This window comes from Orbicella franksi, chromosome 9 (assembly GCF_964199315.1).
Source record: "Orbicella franksi chromosome 9, jaOrbFran1.1, whole genome shotgun sequence".
Lineage (NCBI taxonomy): Eukaryota > Metazoa > Cnidaria > Anthozoa > Scleractinia > Merulinidae > Orbicella > Orbicella franksi.
The window spans coordinates 16331051-16350114 of record NC_138153.1 but is presented as its reverse complement, the minus strand read 5'-3'; the positions used below and the strand labels follow the sequence as shown (position 1 = coordinate 16350114).

Below are 19064 nucleotides of genomic sequence, written 5' to 3'. Positions count from 1 at the left end.
GCTCTTAATTATTTCTAATAGTCAGTCCTAATACTGCAGTATACAGTGCTGTATTCGGTTATCGCCATAATTGCAGCATTGCCCAAGGTAATAGAACAAAAAGATCATTAATATTGCAGTATTTCTTGTATTTACAATGTTTGTGGTTAGCTGGGCATCCCTTATCCATCCCTTAAACTCCTAGTGGCCCCTTATTAGAAATATTCTTGAAAGCAGACAGCTCCAGTTCGGCACACTTTTTTTGGGTCTTGGGGGTGTCCACTTTTGAGAGCTTCCACTAGCTGTAACACTTTTCTCAAACCAAGTAACACAAATGACATAAACATGATTACATCACTACAGTCTACTACATTTATTTGTACATAATTTACAATTTTTATGATTCAATTCATTGGAAAGACAAACCTCTTGAGAGGTGGCAACTGTTTTGATGTTTGTGGCGTGGTACCTTTTTTCACACAATGACTGTTTTATAAAGCTATCAACCTGGACTTGAACATTATTGTGTTACATCACACCCATTTATCATTCTTAAAAAAACAGGAAACAAAAAATACATATTTTTCAAAGAAACAACAGCACCTGCAAGCAATATTTTGTGATAACTGTTTTTCTGACGAAGGAAAGATTAAGTGCTATCCATAAAAGAGTTTCTCTGCTTGCAAACACAATAGCACTAATTGTATTTAGTAATGGAATAATAATTGTAATTAAGTTAATAGTTAAATTAAAGGGATGCTTGAAATTGGTTAGTACAACAGCTCACTTTATGCGTATATTTCAATGCTATTTTTGATGTAACTTCCCTATCTTGCAAATGCCCATAAAAACAGAGCAAGATTCAGAGTGGAGAACGCAATTTCTACAATAACGTCACATTGATTTCCAAGGAAGCCAATCAAAGTGAGTTTTTACAGATCGATACATGTATTGAATTAATTAAATAGACATGACAAAATCCTTTTTTTACTATAACACCCTTGCACTCATGTTAATTAACTTAACACAGCACTTTCTATACACTACTCCTTCTCTAAACTTTACATACGCGCTGTTAAAGAGCGTTTTTTGCACTTGTTGCGGAACATTTTTCCATCTGCAAAGCCACGAGGGAAACAGTTGCTCGCCAGTAAAAGCGAAAACGGTAAGCCGTGAGAAGTTTGAGCTTTCCCGCCCTACATTTTCCTGCCATTATGAAAAAGAGGTCAAAGCAAAAAACTGCAACATTTACCTAAAACTCTAGAACAAACGATGAAGCAAAGTCAACGATGAAATCGCTCTTTCGGACGCCATCGGCAGCGCGCGCCGAGTAAGAGCCTGAGTACCAGGGTAACAAATCAGCCAATCAGACAAAAGTCTCCTTTGTTCTTTGTTTGTCTACATTTTTATCAAGTATTTTTGACTTTGTCTGCCTACATTTTCATTATAATTAATTCGAAGAAGCGAATTTTTCATTGACAATTTCAGAAAACAGGTTAAGCGTTTTCGCTTAACCATTTATCAACTGATTGTGGCGTGTTAGGATCCTAATATCCTTTGCTTTCCTTCACCGTGCATTTTGAGAACTTTGTAATCAATCACAAATAAAACATGCTTTAGCGCCAAAGTTGTTGTCGCCACGTTATAAAAGAATTGGTTCATGCTTTCAGCTGTACGTATATCGAGTTATCGCGGCCCCATGCCCCACTCAGGGCAACAAGGATTGTTGATGATGATGATGATGATGATGATGATGATGATGATGATGATGATATCGAGTTAAAGGTGCACTTGGGAAGTTTGGAGAGCACTCAAGAAGCTAGAGCTGCTCTCGGCTGCTCTCCAAACTTCCCGTGTGCATCCATCAATTCGATATACGCACAGCTAAAAGCATGAACCAATAGACATTTCCCGCATTCCAACAAACAATAGCGCCAAGTCGAGGTCAGGGCGAACAAAAATACAATAAATGTTTGAAAATGTCTATCCCAATCTCGCTCTGGTGCTATTGTTCGTACGCCCTGAAGTGGAATGAGGGAAAGGTCTATTCTTAAGTGTACCTTAAATTTGAATGCCGGTTTTCCGAGTTATTTGCTACAATACTACAACTTAAGTAAACTTGATAAAAAATAATATTCAGGATCATTTTGAGGTCAAATCATCTAAAATTAAAAACTTGAAGTCTCAGCACCCCTAAAGACACAAAATTGCCGTAACAATAGTACAATAATAGTAAAAACAGTACAGCACGCAATTTGCGAGCTTCAAATTTCCCAGCTAACCTTCGATCTTACCAACATTAGTAATAAGACATATAAAAATATTTTCCATTATATAGATAACCTTCAGCTCGCTCTGCAATAGAATATTATGCTCTTTTTGTTGGTTATGACGTCACAGGACCCCTATAAGTCCGCCATCTTGGATTTCACAATTTTCTTAGTCTCAGCTTCACCAAAAAAAGACCGTCAGCACAGGTCTCCTAACTTATAATGAAAACAGTTGAAAACTGTGCTGTTCAGTTCACCGGTCAGTGACAATCGATCATACAACTTACCTTCTCAAACTCATTAATTATTCATCAAGTTCAAACAAGGAAAATTACGGCCGTGAAGGTGTTTGGAAATCTCATCTTAATTGGCATAGATTTCTACGATTTCATTTCTCTGTTTGGTCTTAGTTTTAGTTTCAATTGAGAAGATATATCAAACACTTAGGACAGTGTTTGAACTCATTTTCAGACACCTCGAGTTTCATCAAAAATTCTCCACTTCGCGTCGTTTTTTCAACTCTTTTCTCGATGTTTAGAAATGTGGTCAACCACGGTCTTTCGTGTTTGATATATTACGTCTTTGACAGCGCCAAAATTGTCGTTTTAGACCAAGAGCCGCCGGTGTTCACTCACTGTTCAAGCGAAATCGTAAAAGATTATGCCACAACTCCTGAAATCTGAGTTGTCTGGAAGTTTCCATCGAGTAACTCTAACAGAGGTATATACATATTTACGCAAATACATGTTTACGGTCAAGAAAATTTAAAGAAATATAATATTTTCTATATGAGAGCAATTACAGTATCCATGTATTGCCCAATTTCAATATGCATCCCAAAAATACAATAATTTCTTTAAATATACAGGTTATAGCTCGGAAACACTTCGAAGATATCCGACAATGTCAAATGTTCAGAAAAAAAAAATAAAAGAAAGAAAGGTATCTAAAAAGCAATTGACAAATTTAGAGAGGGTAAAATAATAAAAAGGTATGACCATGCTACTATAAATTGTACTCAGTAAAGATATAACGTTAAGAGAGCTGGCTGCCATTACATCCGTAGCGTAGTTGATGATTCTATTTCACTGGATAGCATTTGTTTAAAACTTTGTATTTGTCTCGTCGACAATTTCCTGTGACAAATGCATGTATGTCTCTTTCTGTTTACCAGGTAAAAAAGTTCACAAATGCGTGAGTGAAAAAAAGAGAAAAATATTTTTATGCAGATAGGTAATTTGAAAGTGTCGGTGTTGTACCTAGCACATCTATTTCTTCATCTTCCACTGCCTCACTGGAGTTGTACTTGGAGTGGCACTGGGAGAGAAGTGTCAGAATAGTTTCGTACTTCTCCTGGATGACTGAAGCTTCATCCTCAAACGATGGAGCTGCATCTTTTGTTGTGTCCACTACTTTTTCACCCAGTCTCTTGATGTTATGTACCTACCAAAAAATATTCCAAGCTTTATACTTGTACTTGTTAAGTATTTAAAAGTATATTACTATTTCAAAAAAAAATAAAAAAATAAAAAAATAAGAAAAGTAATTCAATTTCTTTGTTAACTGACCTTTAGGCAGATATCAACATGGTTACCAACAGAGCTTTGACTGTGGTAGGCTTGTCGCTTAATATTGATCTCCTGGAGAAAATTTTCAATGGCCGTGTTAACCACACCAGATCCCTTTGGCAGTGAAGTGCTGGATTGGATGGCCAGTGACTGAGCACGCTGAAACAACATCAGAAAAGAAAATACAGAAGTTAATTAAACACACTAAAGAGAAGTTAGATTCATTAGTGTAGTTTGTAGCATTACCAACCTCGTTTTCAGCTTTTTGTCTAAGTTCCCTTGCAGATTGTAGCATTGTGTTGATGACAGGGCTTTGGTTGTCTTCATTGAAAACCAGGACTTGTCTGGCAACAGTCAGCTGGTGTATCATGTTGTCTTCAATTTCCTGGGCCTGGGCATCATAATTTTCAGCTGTTTTTGAGTGTTTTGAAGCTTGTCGCAAAAGTGTAGTGTGCTTATTTAAATCACCCCAAGTTTCAAGCTGATTGTTAGTTTCAGCTAATTTCCAGGTAATCTTGCATCCACCTCATCACACTCCTTGACTAGCACGTAAAAAAACTTCAAAAACAGCCCCAAGCTAATGTGGAGGCCAGGAATGCAAATCTAAAGGTTAGAAACAAAACCTCTTAGTACATTATTTTCTCAGCAAGTGGTTAGTGTTAAAATATTTTGCTGAAGAGTTTTCTCTTATTTACCTGTTCAATTGGCATATCAATAATGGCTTTATGAATTACATTTAAATAATTCTTAGCCTTCTTGATGTCGCCCGCAACATCAAGAAATTTCTGATGTTGCTCGTCAAGGTTCTCCAGGGTCCTCAGAATAGCAGGACATCTTTCGTCCTTAGGAAGCGTCATCTCTAGGGCAATGATAGTACACCACAGGTATGAGTGGCGACCTATGGATATAAGTTCCAAAATGTAATTAAGAAGTATATTAATCATAACGTTTAGATGCATTTGAATATCACTTACCACTAGCACCACTGATGCCCATCACCCTACAGAGGAATTCATAATCGCCAAAAAAGAACAACACTGGAGTTTTGTTCCTAAACAAATACAGTTACGGAATGGTTAATAATGAAAATTGACAAAGTAATATGTTTCTAGCTAGTTGATAAGGTAGTTTCCTTACTTTATTTTCAAGGCAGTTAGTTCCCTCAGTGAATCAGCATGTTGTTGGAGTACTGTTTGCAGATTGTTTCTTGTGTCCCTGCCTTCATAAATGATAAATACCACAATTTTTTGCTTGAATTAGGTTTGATTACATTGGCTAATTGAAACTCTAATTTCATAGAGGCTTGCCCATGATCTCCCCCTATTTTCACAAATAATTTGTCATGTGGTATATTGCCATTATGCCAAGTAAGTTAACTAGCCCTGATATGAGAAGAGGTAGAAGTTGTATGAAAGTTATGAAGTGGAAAATGGTTTTGTATTTTTAAATTTAAGGTAACTAGGGTGGCCTTCCTTACGAGTCACAGTCATCCACAAAGGAAACTATGTGGTCCTTAAGATCACTGACATATGGACAGGGAGTTTCTTGATGATGGTAACAGTCTTGTTACCCCTCCTCTCTGTGTACTCAAGGGGAAGCATTTCCTCTTCAATCGTACTTCCAATTTGTTCCCTCTTTCGTTGCCTCTGTTTCCTTTCACTCTCCATCTTAATTCCCCACTGGGCAAACCATCTGAATGAAAAATACAAGGAAGGATATAAGAGATGCAGATGTAATGTTTTTGTTATTTTACGTTATGTAGTGCAAGAATACTGTTTGAAAATCTACCATCTCGACTTATTTAGACGATACTATGTTATCCTCAGGTCTGCTTTCGAGGCATTTGCTTGACCCTCTGGGATGTTGAGGACACGGTTCCTTTCCCAGAGCATCATGCAAAATTTGTCTTCTCTCCTCGTGGCTCTTCCGTTTCAGGGTGTGGATGATGTGCACATCAAATCGGTCACTACTGATCTTGTTACCAACTCTCTCGAGAGCCTTGGTTCGATTAAGCCGTATTCTTGGAGTAACTTGATCAGAAGGCTTTTGTGCGACCGGGACATGCACAATACCTAGAGGCTTAAAGAAAATATAAGAAGTGCAGTGAGTCCAGTTGGGGGAGATGGTTTCAGCCCAAGTTGCAAAGGGAGTGTGAGGGGGGAAAGGGTTAAACACAGTTTAAATTGAAAGTAAAAAGAAAGCTTACCTTTCCACCAGTTTTGAACAGTACAGTTTTGCCATCTGTCGACTCCTTCAACCTCGTTTTCACATATGCAGTGTATATCTTCTCGCTGGTAAAAATTTTCCTGCCTGTGCATTTTCCAAACTTTGCCGAATAGACTGGGCTGGTTCAGGGTCTACCACTGATTGTTGGGGCTGTTGAAGAAAAGACAGCACTATTTTCGTAGTTAATACACTAGCGACAGGTTGTGCAAATAACTTCTTGCTTGGCAAAGAGTCAAAGCACCATTCGAGTAGGGACTTTGAGGAGGCCAATATTTTCTTTACAAACGGGACATGAGCCCTTCTAACCACTATCAATTACACCTTTATGCATTCTACACAAAAGTATATTCTATACAAAAGTGTCGTGGGCCATTTTATTCGAGCTGTGAATGAAAGGAGCCCTGATGACGGTGGAAATTTGTGTCCTCTGTGGTTGGTGATTTTCAAGTGTATTTGAAATACTGTCGGTAGTTTTCTAGCTGCGATACACTTGGCCGTGAGGTGTAGTGAGCTATACTTTGCACCGTGCTGTGCCTTGAAACGAACTGGAACATTCGCGTCTGAAAACAAGGTTATGTGTTCGACATTTCAAGAAGTGATGTTGTGATGTTTCTTTCATGACACCAATCTGTGTAAACAATTATTTTAAGACTTACAAAAGTTGATTTTTTTAAATAAAGTAACCTCATAAACATTCTGCTTATTGGGTTTCTTAAATTCAAGGAGAAGCAATTATTTCTTACCTCGAAATAATTTCAAGACCGTTTTTGTGTTTCGTTTATAATTAGTCTCTCGAGTAATTTTTCCGAGTCATTTTCTTCAAACGAATGTGCCTTTCTTTCTTCTCCCTGCTTCTTGTACCTGTTCAGAGCCTCGAGAAGACTTTTTTCTATATTTTCCTTTGCCCAGTGAGGTAAAATATTACCTCAAGTTTTCAAAACTTTCCCCATGTTGAAAAACAGATGGCAATGATTGTAATATTGACGTGATCTATGCGTCTGTCCTCCAATAGGTCACAGGTGAGAACCAATCAAAATGCGACAATAACTTACGGACTTGTTATATAATTAACAATTATTCCACGATCGCGCGTTGGATATGAGATGGTAGATAGCCAATGTAGGCTATCTACCATGACCTAAGTTTTAATAATTCCCAATATTCCTCAGCTCGATAGCAATAGGCAATTACTACGTCATCGCCTAAAAAGCTTGTTACCGAGCCATTTTTGAGATTTTCAAAAAAGCGCTAAAAATCGGATATTATTCGAAATTTATCGTGGAAGCGATGTCGCGCGGAAAAATTCTCGTTCTTGAGATCACGAAAACTAAAATCAACAAAACTCTCATGACTTCAAACAGTAATTTAAATGCACCTTTTGGTATCTTTTGGAGAAATTTCATCGAAATAGTGTTCTTCTTTCAGTCTATTTAATTTCATTACACAAAAAGCACGGTTTCCAAATGCTTTCGCGATTTATTCGAAATCAAACATACAGAATTGTTTTTATTCTTCTATGTTCTACTTGCCTAAAACCGTAATTTAAGAAATTGGCACGAGCTTTTCTATCGCAGATCTGGTTCGTACAAAATTTTAACCGATATTCAGTTTTTTGGTTTATCTTTTCCATGGAAATCAGATCAAGGGAACATTGGTAAAACGCCAGGTGAAAATGCTAGGTATAGTCCAAACAAAAAACTGTGTGAGCTACCACAATGAAGTCAAACCTTAAAAAATGGCCTACCTGTCTAAATCTTCCTTAATCTTAACAGTAAACTTCCTTGTATATATTCCGTTTTTGTGGCGACTGTTGCTAGGCAACACTAGCCACTATGCTATCATTTGTGTAAGTAAGTAGAGTGTCCAATTTTCGGACCGTGGTCGGAACTATTCGGTCTCCTGTAGCTGGAAGTCAAACGGAAGTCGGTCCGATGTTCGTATAATCGAACTTCTGCTGGTCTCATTACTTACTTATATGATTTCACCGAACGACCAGCGAGGCTAAATCCTGTAAGAGTATTCTCTATTTATGTGTTCACCCTATTTTGGACCAGTAATCAGACCCAGTATTCAAGCAATGTGCACAGTGTTCGTTCGTAAAAAGATTTTAGGCTTCTGAAGGCGCGAATAGAATTTTCTTCAAGAAAACGTTCCCGGAGTCGCTGATAGGTTAAGACGGCCATGATGGCCGATTGATTTGTCCAGCTTAGCATTGCGAAATGCTCCATGTACAGGATCGTACAGGATTTGACAATTCATAAACCTTTTTCTGGATTACAAAATTTTTCCTCGGGGAACTATTAATTCCCTTTAGTTCGTAGATCAAAATATTGTCCATCGAGACACAAACCAGAAAACAATCTAGCCTTTGGGAAACGTGAATTCCCTTCGGGGAACAAAATGTGTCTTTAAAGACACAAAAGTATTTCCTCAGGTGACGAGATATATCACTGGTAGTAGTGAAACACAGAGCAATAGTACAACAACCATGGCTGTCTATGATGCTGTGCATGCGAAGCAAAATAGCCTGCTGGACACTGGTTCGTGCTTGAAAGCTGACAAAGCTGTGTCTGTTGCTAATTGTGGAATGTAGCACTTACTTTTGATAGTAAGTGATAGAGAACCATCCAGTGTCACTAAGAAGACTTTCGAACTCAGTGAAACATAGAAAATGCGAAAGAAAAATCTTCCTGTTTCATTCATTAAACAATGGAGTTAAGCAGGTTTACCAAAAAACAGTTTCTACAGCAATATTGTTTTGTGAAATATATTAAAACATATTTACAGTGTCATATAATTCATCAGAGAAACATGTTTTAGTGTCAAATATCAGCCCTGCAACAAGAATGTAATATTGTCTCTTCTAGCAGAACATGCGGCACTGATTGTCCAAAAATTCAGTGTTAAATTGGTCGGTGTAAAACGCAGAATGTTGACTGCAGACTGCAGACCGGGGTAAAATGCAGACTGCACACTACACACTGTAGACTTTTAAACTGAACCGTGTTCAGTACCGTTTCCATCATTGATAGCTAACCGTATACAGGCTAACCAGCGCGTTATTAATAGGCTAACCTGAGTGATTAATTCAGGCTAACCGGAGTGATATTCAATCTAACCAGAGTGATATTCAGCTAACCTAAGTGCAGACTTTCGCAACGATTAGCCTGAATAATCCTGTTCACGGTTAGCACTCTGATAATAGAAATAATACAAATATAATTAAAACGTCCGTAGTTTGCAGTCTTCATTTTACCCCTAATCTGTAGTTCGCAGTTTTCGTTTTACACTGACCGAGTGTTAAATGAATGGTAGCCAAGACTTGGATTAAGGTCACTAGAAGTAGGGGGAATGGGAAACTTCTTACTTAGAGCCGGCAATAGCAAATCAGTTAAAGAATGATGCAAGTTGTCATTTTAGAAATAAGAGCTGTGCTGGTGTTCAATATTTGCAAAATAATTGCGATTACAGTCAAGCCTGTATATAACGGCCCTGGATATAGCGGTCACCCTGTGTATGACGGTCACTGAACAACTTCCCAGAAATCGTCTCTTATATTTATATTTACCTGCATATAGCGGTTACCTGTATATAATGGACGTGTTCACCCTTTAAACTTCCTGAATCCACTATTTTGTTATCTTTTACCTGTATATAACAGTCACGAAACTGGGTTACGATTAACGAATAATGACAAGCTTTATTCATCAGCTCGTTAAATAACAGCCACCATGGCAGGGGTTTCACAAAAATACAAATATTAGTACTAAACTCAATCACTAATACAGGAACATCAAGAACTTTCTTTCACACTGAGTAAAGTTAACGACATACTACATGAAATCAAGCTTCGAATCCGAAATATAAGAAAATTGTTACCGTTTTTTTTCCTCTTGAAATCAATATTGTTACGTTAAAAGCTTTTCCTACAAGGAAACTTAGATGCAAGTATACTACACCTCCCTAAAGTTCCTCACGGACATTTTGTGGGCCTTTCTTATCGTGTTTATTACGTTGGTGTTACTCGTTATTGTCAATAAAACGTAAATTAATGCTGTGTTTAGACTTGAACGGTTTACCGAGGTACCAGAGTTTACATACCTAGGTAAACATTTTCCGTGTGTAAACGCCAACTGATACTTTGGTAAATGCCGCAAAAGACAAAAGAAATTTAACCGAGGTAAAAGTTGTAATTACCCTGTGATCAGGCATGGTTACAGTTGGTAACCAAGGTCAAGATGACAGATATATCCGCTTGTGGCGGCGTAATATTTCACTTCCCGCGGTGAGCAGATTGCGCGATTGTCGACAAAAAAGCGTTTCTATCCCAGTTTTCACTAGGCGATCATGGCAGATAACGTGGAAAGATTGGACCGATCTTCTTACAGCGAACAATCCGTCACGTAAAAGAGAGCACTGTATTTTTCATTCTCAGTGTTATTTACAACTTTCTCTAGACAATCTTCGATCCTATGTTGTGTAATTATTGCCGATATATTTTGCCACCAGGGAGGATGCTGCATATACAACGTATCCCTGCATACTCTGGGTATGATCAAGCAGCTGAATTTTCGCCGTACTACTACGGAATGAGGTCCTCGCCTATGAAAATGATGGCACCTCAATTTGCTCCTGTTCCACTGCGGTGGGAACGTCGTCCAAGTTCGATTTCATGACGTTGATAATGCAGCGCGCGCTAATGTTGAAAGATCAACTTGAGTTATTTGAGCCGGTATAAACACTGGACGAATGTACCAAGGTTAAGTAACTTGACCTTAGTAACTGTTTACCTTGGTAAAAGCTCAAATGTAAACACAGCATAAGTGATCCTTTGCACATAAAAATGTCATTTAATGACTTCCAGGGGAGTTTAAAGGAAACCTGTGTACAGCGGTCACCTCTATATAACGGTCACCTGGCTATTTCCCAAGGGTAACCGTTATATACAGGTTTGACTGTAATACCAAGTGTTTTAAATATGACAATGTCTGAATACATGGTCAATTGTTCAGGGGTTTCATTAACGTTTTCAGCAAAAAGGCAACTGGTTTTCAGAGATGGGCAAACTTTTACAGAGAAAGAATGGCATCTTATCAAATGGCAAATCATAATGCATGTGTAGAATTAGAGAGCAAGAATACAATATGACCACAAAGGCAAAACATAAATGCATACTAAAGGACTTCAAAAGAGCAAGAGTTAATGGCCTCTGATCAAAAGACAAAACATGCATAAATGAAAGCCCACAGAGCAAAGCCAAAAACCCATATTTTGGGTTGACTATTTCAAACTTACAGGAGATGATTGCCCATGGCCCTGGCACTGTATTCTTGTATTTGCTGTCATTGTCAAGAGAGAGCGAATTCCTGGTATTGGCGAACACCTTTGTAATACAAAAGCAAGTGTTGATGTTAATGAATGGGTTTGTAAAACATGCCATTAAGACATACAGTAAAGTATAAACTCCATCTGCTGTTGTTAATGGCACGGTAATTTTCCACAAAACCAGCTCTCTTTGATTTAAATGAATATGAATGCAGATTGCTAGCACCAAGAATTACATTTCAAAAGCTAATGCAAGACAGTTTAAGATACAGGATAATATATTGTTAGTGTTCTTGCTGATGTCTATTCTAATACTGCCAGTATGTTGCCATGGCTACCATGTAAGGCTGGTGCAATCAAAGTCAATTGTTTATAAAGATAGTTGCAATATAAGAGTTTTCTATTGTCATTAAATATCAACCCTTAGAAGGTAGTGCAGGCTCCTGATTGATTGATGAGTAATAGCAATTTCTATAAAGATGATGCGATTGGTTTTAATCCAGCATAATACATTATCCGATGCAACAAAGAAATTCACAACATGAAAATGTCAACTATGTAGTATGGGATAATTAATTACGAGCAACAATACATGCAAATAGCAAAAATGTTGAGTCAAAAAAAATACTAGGTAATGAAAATGAATAAAGTAAGCATGAAGGTGAGATGCCTGCAGGTGTTACGAGGGTTCTCCAATACACCCGATCCGTAACTGGTCGCCAAACTGGTGACGAATTGTGACAGATCGTGACGGCCCGTCACCGTTTGTCAGTTTTCGTCATGTCACTGCTGAGTCAGTTCGCGTCATGTCCGCGGATCGTCACGTCCGTGACGGATGGTGATGATGCGTGACCGTTTGTCAGTTCGCGGGAGACTTAGGCGGTATTATGGTGGTAGGTGAAAATGTCAGCGGATCGTCCCGATCGGGACGGCTCGCGACGAGCCGTCACCGTTTATGTCAGTTCATGGCGGTATTATGGAGGGGGGTGAAAATGTTGGTGGATCTTCCCAATCGGGACGGATCGTGACGACCCGTCACCGTTTGTGTCAGTTCGCGACACGTCCGCGGATGGTCACGACCGCGTCGGATGGTGATACTTATGTTTGTGGCGTAAAAACTCTGAAGAATTAGCATATCCTGGAAAATGCCTTGGTACGATGCCGGAATGTAAGCAAGTGCATTACAGTGATATAGGTACATGTACATACAAATCAGAACTGCGATGGTTAGACAAACATTCTTTTACAAAACAAAGAAGTTGCAAATGAAAATTCTAGGGAAATGAAGCATTGCTCTTCATCACAGCCAAGACTGAAACTACTTCAAATCCCTGCAATACTGTTCTTCTGTAAAGCCTGAGCACTGCTTTTGTGTACAATTTAAGCATGTTTTGCTACCGGTGCTTAGTGGTTTATGCATACAGTAATCAATCTCAGCAGCCACATTTCTTGATATTATTTTCTAGCTTCCCTGAATGCCCAACCATCCAGTGACTGAGTTGAGTCAGTATTCATTATAGTGTTCAATAGTACATCATACATCACATCAAATCACATTTCGTTATCACTAACATTCCTTTAATACTATATTCTTAATCAATTCCATTTTTATTTTCCCCAAGATCTTTATTATTTTACAGGGAAACTGATGAACATCTAAATTTGTGGCTTAATATCCACAAAATTAGTGACATAAGTACACTAGCACTGGAAGCTCCTACTTTGAATTCCAAGTGCAAATTTTGCTCGCAAAAGGCGAAGTCATAGAAGAAAAGCATCCAAGCCTCAAAGAAATGCACGATAAGAGAATACCAGTAAATATTGATAATGTCCAAGAAATCATAGGAAGACGAAGAGCATTCGAGGTGTGCACAGCGACAGGTCTCAAAAACCGCTGAGCATGCGCACTCAGTTCCCGCCGTCAAGTGTTTCAAAATGGCGGACGACGAATAAGATTTCGCCAAGTAATTCAGCCTTTCATCAGGCTGCTCGTACATTTATTCAAACTTCGATAATCGGTTGAACTACGTCTTCGACGTTTCCAGTTTGCCTTGGCATTGTGTTTAGTGAGATCGGCGGTCTTTTTCTATAGAATATTCACCCTTACCTGGTTCCCCCTTGTGTTAACGTTCGACACTGCTGGAAGAGAAACTGGAATCTGATTTTCTCGTTTGTTAAGACGGCCCAGTGTTTGTTAAGCTTGAGATTTGGACTACGTTATCGTTGTTTCTTCCGCAAGGAAATATCAAAAATGACTTTTTTTTCGTTTCCATGATTTTGAGAAAACACTTCCCAAAGGCATTATATGGTTGTAAACCGAAAGGAGCAGCTCAATGAAGCTCTTTAACGATGAATAATGGCTGGATTAATGGCAATCTGACGGCAAGACTTCGTCCGAGCGGATGCAAAATGGGACTCTGTGAGCAGAGACAAGTTGTTTTCTCATTAGGCGTTCCTTTCGTGTTAAATACCATCATGATTGTAATTCCCATCATTTAATCAATGCTCTATTGTAGTGTATTGCACGCCTCTCTTTGTTCATGTGAAATAAGACGGGATTTGTTTAGAATATCAAGATGGAGTTGTAGTCTTTCTTCTCAGCGCCACGGTTAGCTGTCGAATTTTTCCCGCCATTTCAAGGTGCACCCGCTTTGAAAAATTTAGCTTACCTAACGTAAAAAAAAGCAACTGGATTTCTTTTACATCTTGTCTTACTTTTTGTGGAAATCAATAATATGCGCCAAGGGACAACGGGCCCTTCGAGGCGGTAAAGAGAAGGATTACTCGATCAGATCGCTGTTAATGAAGTATTAAACGAGACAACTTGTTGCTTTCCGCAAAGTTCCGCTGGTGATACCTGTCTAGGGAGGCTGACTAAAGTACCCCTAACACCTCATTATAGTGTTCGAGAGCCTGGACCACAGCGATTTAGCTTTCTTTAAACCCGAGCATTTGCAACAAACACTTAAGCTTAAGTTAATTCAAGCAGACGCACAGGAGCGAATAGTTTGCAGCAAATATTATATTTCGCCGAAATAGGTAGGTACATAAGCTTATATTTAAGCTTACTTCTCAGAGTTAAAAATAATCGTACACCGTAGTACGATGCAAGGTTGGTAGCATAAGCACTTCACTGGCTTCTAATCAGGGCATTGTACTGGTTTCTTTTGTTTTTGAAGCACTGTAAAGAAAAATTATCTTCCACCATACGATACCTGCGTTTACTTTACGGAGCATCCCTAAAAAGGGCTTTCCGGCATCAGTACCAAAAGTTTAACATACAGAAAATGCTTCTCTAGTTGACACAACTCTACCTAAAAGACTCAACTTATTCATTTTTGATAAAAACAGAAAGCCAGATTTATAAAGCACTTCTGGGTCAATGTGTGATCCAAGTATTGTTGGAATATAAAACCTGAAAAACAATATTTAGGATTTAAAATGAAAAAAAAAGTACTTTATGAATCTGAATGTCAGAAATAAATGTATTATTCAATGAAAATGTCTGAAAGAAAATAAAAGAATGAAAAAATACCAATCATTATCAAATCTGGTTTCCCTACAGCTATACAGGTATAGCATCAAAATAATTACATTAGACCTTTTAAATCATTCAGCAGAATGCTAACTTAAATGTCGCCAGATTACAACATGAAAGCATACACAATGTAGTTGAGGAGCTTGAACAAGTCAGTGCAAAGCTACTGGGGAAACCACAAAAGTAACTAAAACGCTATTTTGACTGGCAAGTTGTGCATCACCAGTCTCTGCCCCAACCATTCCATTCCAGTGGAAAAAAAAATGTGACCAAACATGTAAATTTAAGTTCTTATTTGAAATTGAAAACACACAAATACGTCAGTTTTTGCAAAATCCAAAAGAAGCTGCAGTTTGAGAATGGGATCATAAAGAACCTTTCCCCCAAGGGTCAACCATCACTCTGTAGTCAAGGCTCATTACAAATTTTAACTATATTTGAACATGCATTAGCACTAATAAACAACAAAAGTGCTGAAGTGCTAACCCATGTTTAATGAAGGTATCAAGATAATATTATCCTTGACTGTACTCAACTGTTAAAACAGGTAGAAATTAAAGGAGCTTAGTCACGGTATTTTGAGTTATTTTGGCCACATACAAAATAATCTTTAAATGGTAGGAAACCTGAAAATAACAGTTCAATAAGACAGAAAAACACCAATGAGATAATGATAAACCACAAAGGAACAAGGATGGCTAAGGATGGAGAAGATTAATATGGATTACAAACGACAAATTTGAAAAATTGAGGCTAAACTTTTCAATATGTGCAAACCGTGACTGAGCTTCTTTAAAATGTTGTGAACATTTGTAGCAGAACCAGAATTTGGCAAACATGTTCAGCAGTTTCACAGAGCACTGACCAAGCACTATACACAAGGGTGGTAAATACCTCTATGATCTGACTGAAATGGAAGCTTTCTGTGATCAGCATGCTGCTGGACTGTTTGGTCAGTTGCAAAATACATATATCTACAGTAGTTCAGAGACAAAATGTTTACTTAGTATTTTGTCACAGATATCTGGCATAATATCTTTTTGTGTGTGTGTGTGTGTGTGTGCTAGAAAAACTCTCCCATCCAGAGGGCAAATGGCTCAAATCTCAAAATGAAAGGAGCCAGTCACAGTTCACTGATTTGTACATAGTTCTTGGGTTCAGCTGCCACCCACAGCCATTACTTAACTATGAAAAGACCTTGGTCAACAGACAAGAAGACAGAAGTACAAAAACAAAATTTGTTTAATAAGGGAGGCAATAAACGTGAGATCACATGTTGCCAATAATCATCAACTGGAATTAAATTAGTTAGTCTAAGCCAGCACTTTTTTGTATTTCCACTTTGTACCCAACTTAGAAAACAGAAAAATTTGTCGCAGATCATGACAAAATTATTGTCCAATCAGTGATCGTAGACAGAAGATGAGTCTACTTTGCATTAATACAAGGAGGTAATACCAATAAGAGTTATGATAGAAGTTTCAGTGTTACTGTATACTCTGAGAGCAGAAATGAACACTGTTTCACCCAAAATTCGCAGAATAGAAAGTTCACGCTCTTCATCAAGGAAGACATTTTTTTGCATGCCAAGCACTATCTGGTCCACAAGTTCCATAGCAAATACCACTTGGCATATGTGCACTGCAGTTGTGGATGTACAAAGTCACAACAAAATGGAAGTAGTTGATTTGGGAGATGATATCACTAAGAGTCACCACAATGTTCATGTGACCATGGAGGGTGGTACAGTCTGCCCTTGTCAAGGGGGTATTGACATTCAGCATCTCCTTGGTTTTGTATCCGTTGAAAGAGGCAATTATCACTCCCAAAACTTCCTTCAACATCTCCCTCTGCAATTCAAAGAGTTCAACTGGTCAAATGCTGAAAAAAGTTTTATGGAATGAAAGTAATCTACATTTGTATAAAATGCAGTGTGCTTTAAGAATTTAGCAAGACATAGGACATGAAATGGTTTGTGCTGCTAAGGTATGGCACATAATTTTCAGAACCACCTTGAAGTTTTCACAGGGAAAAAGATTGAAATCCTTCACTCTAATTTTAGAAGGTAGCTAATTTTGTAACTGTGTAGGAAAATGAAATTTTCAAAAGAGGAGGCTTTAGAAGCAATAAAATGCCTCAAAACTGCAACAAAATCATTCAACCTGTGGTAAATTGTTGAAATTAACTCAAGAAAAAATTTTTAAAAAATTGTCAAAATAATAATTATTATGGTTAATAATCTCCTGGTTTTTTCCGTTTTCGAATTCCTAAGTAATGAAGACATTGCATGGTCAGGTGTTATGGCCACTGGTATGGAGTTTTATTGAAAGGTGGAAACATTACAAACATGTATTGTGAAGTGGACATGATAAAAGGAACTATTATTTTTGAAAATTGTACAATGTAAGTTATTAATGACCTTCTTAACTGTATGTATACAGAATTCTGCTTACCAATTTCTTATTCTTGACTTTTACTTTATGAGCTGAAGTGTATGCCAATGACGGCTCAGCATGAAGAAAACAAAAACAGTGGAGATGAAGACGACGACGAACCAGAAGAAAGCTTAAATAGAGAATCAGAGAATCGAGAGGATGACAAGTTCGATGATCGATTAAAGGAAAAAGGTTGATGACATCAATGCAGGCAAAATTTGCGGAGTGCTTCTAAATTTACATACCCTGGTCCCAGAGATTTTTCTTGATTTTTCTCCGCACGAGAGTGCTACGAGAGAGCCGCGAAGCGCTGAAAACACGAGTCGCGAAGCAGCGAGAAACATAAACGAGGTTTTTCTCTCTCGCCGCTTCGCGACTCGTGTTCGCCGCTTCGCGAAAAGAAAAATCAAGAAAAACCTCTGGGACCAGGGTAGAATTTAAAAGGAAACGAATCCACCAGAGATCCCTCCAGTATACACAAATCCCAAACAGAAACCAATGCAGTAAGTCAGCGGTCAAGGTTCTGCGCACGCGTCCTTAAAAAAAGTCCTCAGCCAATCAGCGGTTTTTGAGACCTGTCGTACACAGCTGGTTAGAACAATATCTTGAATAACACCACATGTTGTTAATTAGTAACATGACCATTCCTTTTCACAGATGCCCTTTAACCTTTCTCAAGATCAGCAAATGTGTGGCTTCCAGGCTACATGTATATCATGCAGTAAAGGCTAAGATCCTTCAAAAAAGTGATTGTGAAAGAATTAATGTTAGGGGGGGAAAGGCTGATGAAGATTAACTTTGACATTGTAGATGAAACACTAAAAACATAGTAAATTCACAGATAGGAAAGTCTTACATTATTGAATGTATTAGTATGCATAGTTTTAATTATACGACATACCTCACCACACACAATGTATACATGTACCAGCAAACACAGTACCGCAAAGCAAGTGGATGTGATCACAATTAGTACTGAACCAGGAAACTGAGAATCATCTGGTAAAGTCGTTGTTGCCTCAGTCATGCCAAATAGTATGTAGTAATTATAAATCAACTCTATACAGTAGTTGTCTGACGTGTAACACAAAGATCCAGATAGTTGATCATAATGTTGTAAAGTGTCAGTTGTTGTTAATAAGTTCTAGACACATCAGCAACAGAATGTATTAGTTCTTACCAATGACTTGAACCACATGCTGTACACTTAAACTATCTTTGATACAACTATGAACACATATTTATAGAAGGTAGCAAATAAAGTCACTGATTGTACCAAAAACCAACTACTAGAATAGTTTTCAATCAAAACCTTTACGTTTACAGCCAGTGACAAAGTCATCCTGTAAGCTGCGTGACGGGTACTTGGAATGGCATATACAGGGACCACCGAGTATCATTTGACTTGGGCTAGTAGCAAGCACATAGCGAGTGAGATAACTGGTCTTAAATAATTTGACACTGTACTAAGAGCTTCAGAACTGCTGAATGTTTGACTTTGTCATTTTGAAATTTATTTTTGTTACCGTGTTGATCGTTACAGATACCCACCTTTTGCAAAAAGGATTTCATTAGATATTTTAATAAATTTATGATTAGAATTAAGTGTTCAGAGAATTTCCGAGTTTTGTCCTTTAAAAGATGATTTCCAGTCCGTTCTGTGCAGTCTCAGCACCCTACTGTTTATAGACAAACGAATCAATGTTATTCGTTACGAACTACA

At 38.0% G+C, this 19064-nt stretch overlaps 1 protein-coding gene and 1 pseudogene across 1 annotated transcript; both read right to left on the bottom strand.

Moving 5' to 3' along the window:
• Positions 1 to 1231: 1231 nt before the first annotated feature.
• Positions 1232 to 4196, bottom strand: LOC145497377 (uncharacterized). The gene is made up of 4 exons (XM_081477194.1): positions 4068 to 4196; positions 3818 to 3976; positions 3509 to 3692; positions 1232 to 1317 (listed from the first exon to the last, which is right to left on the bottom strand). The coding sequence occupies exons 1-4, from the start codon at positions 4185 to 4187 to the stop codon at positions 1232 to 1234; spliced, it is 549 nt and encodes a 182-aa protein (XP_081333320.1). The 5' UTR covers positions 4188 to 4196.
• Positions 4197 to 4783: 587 nt separating this feature from the next.
• On the bottom strand, positions 4784 to 5974 carry LOC145497376 (uncharacterized; annotated as a pseudogene).
• Between the last annotated feature and the right edge of the window lie 13090 nt (positions 5975 to 19064).

Excerpts from the sequence above, each read along its gene's own strand:
- LOC145497377 (XM_081477194.1), bottom strand. The coding sequence starts at position 4,187 with ATGATACACCAGCTGACTGTTGCCAGACAAGTCCTGGTTTTCAATGAA. Across the intron at positions 3,977-4,067 it reads GACAAAAAGCTGAAAACGAG|CGTGCTCAGTCACTGGCCAT; the intron begins GTTGGTAATGCT and ends ATGTTGTTTCAG. Across the intron at positions 1,318-3,508 it reads TGAAGAAATAGATGTGCTAG|GCTCTTACTCGGCGCGCGCT; the intron begins GTACAACACCGA and ends CCTGGTACTCAG.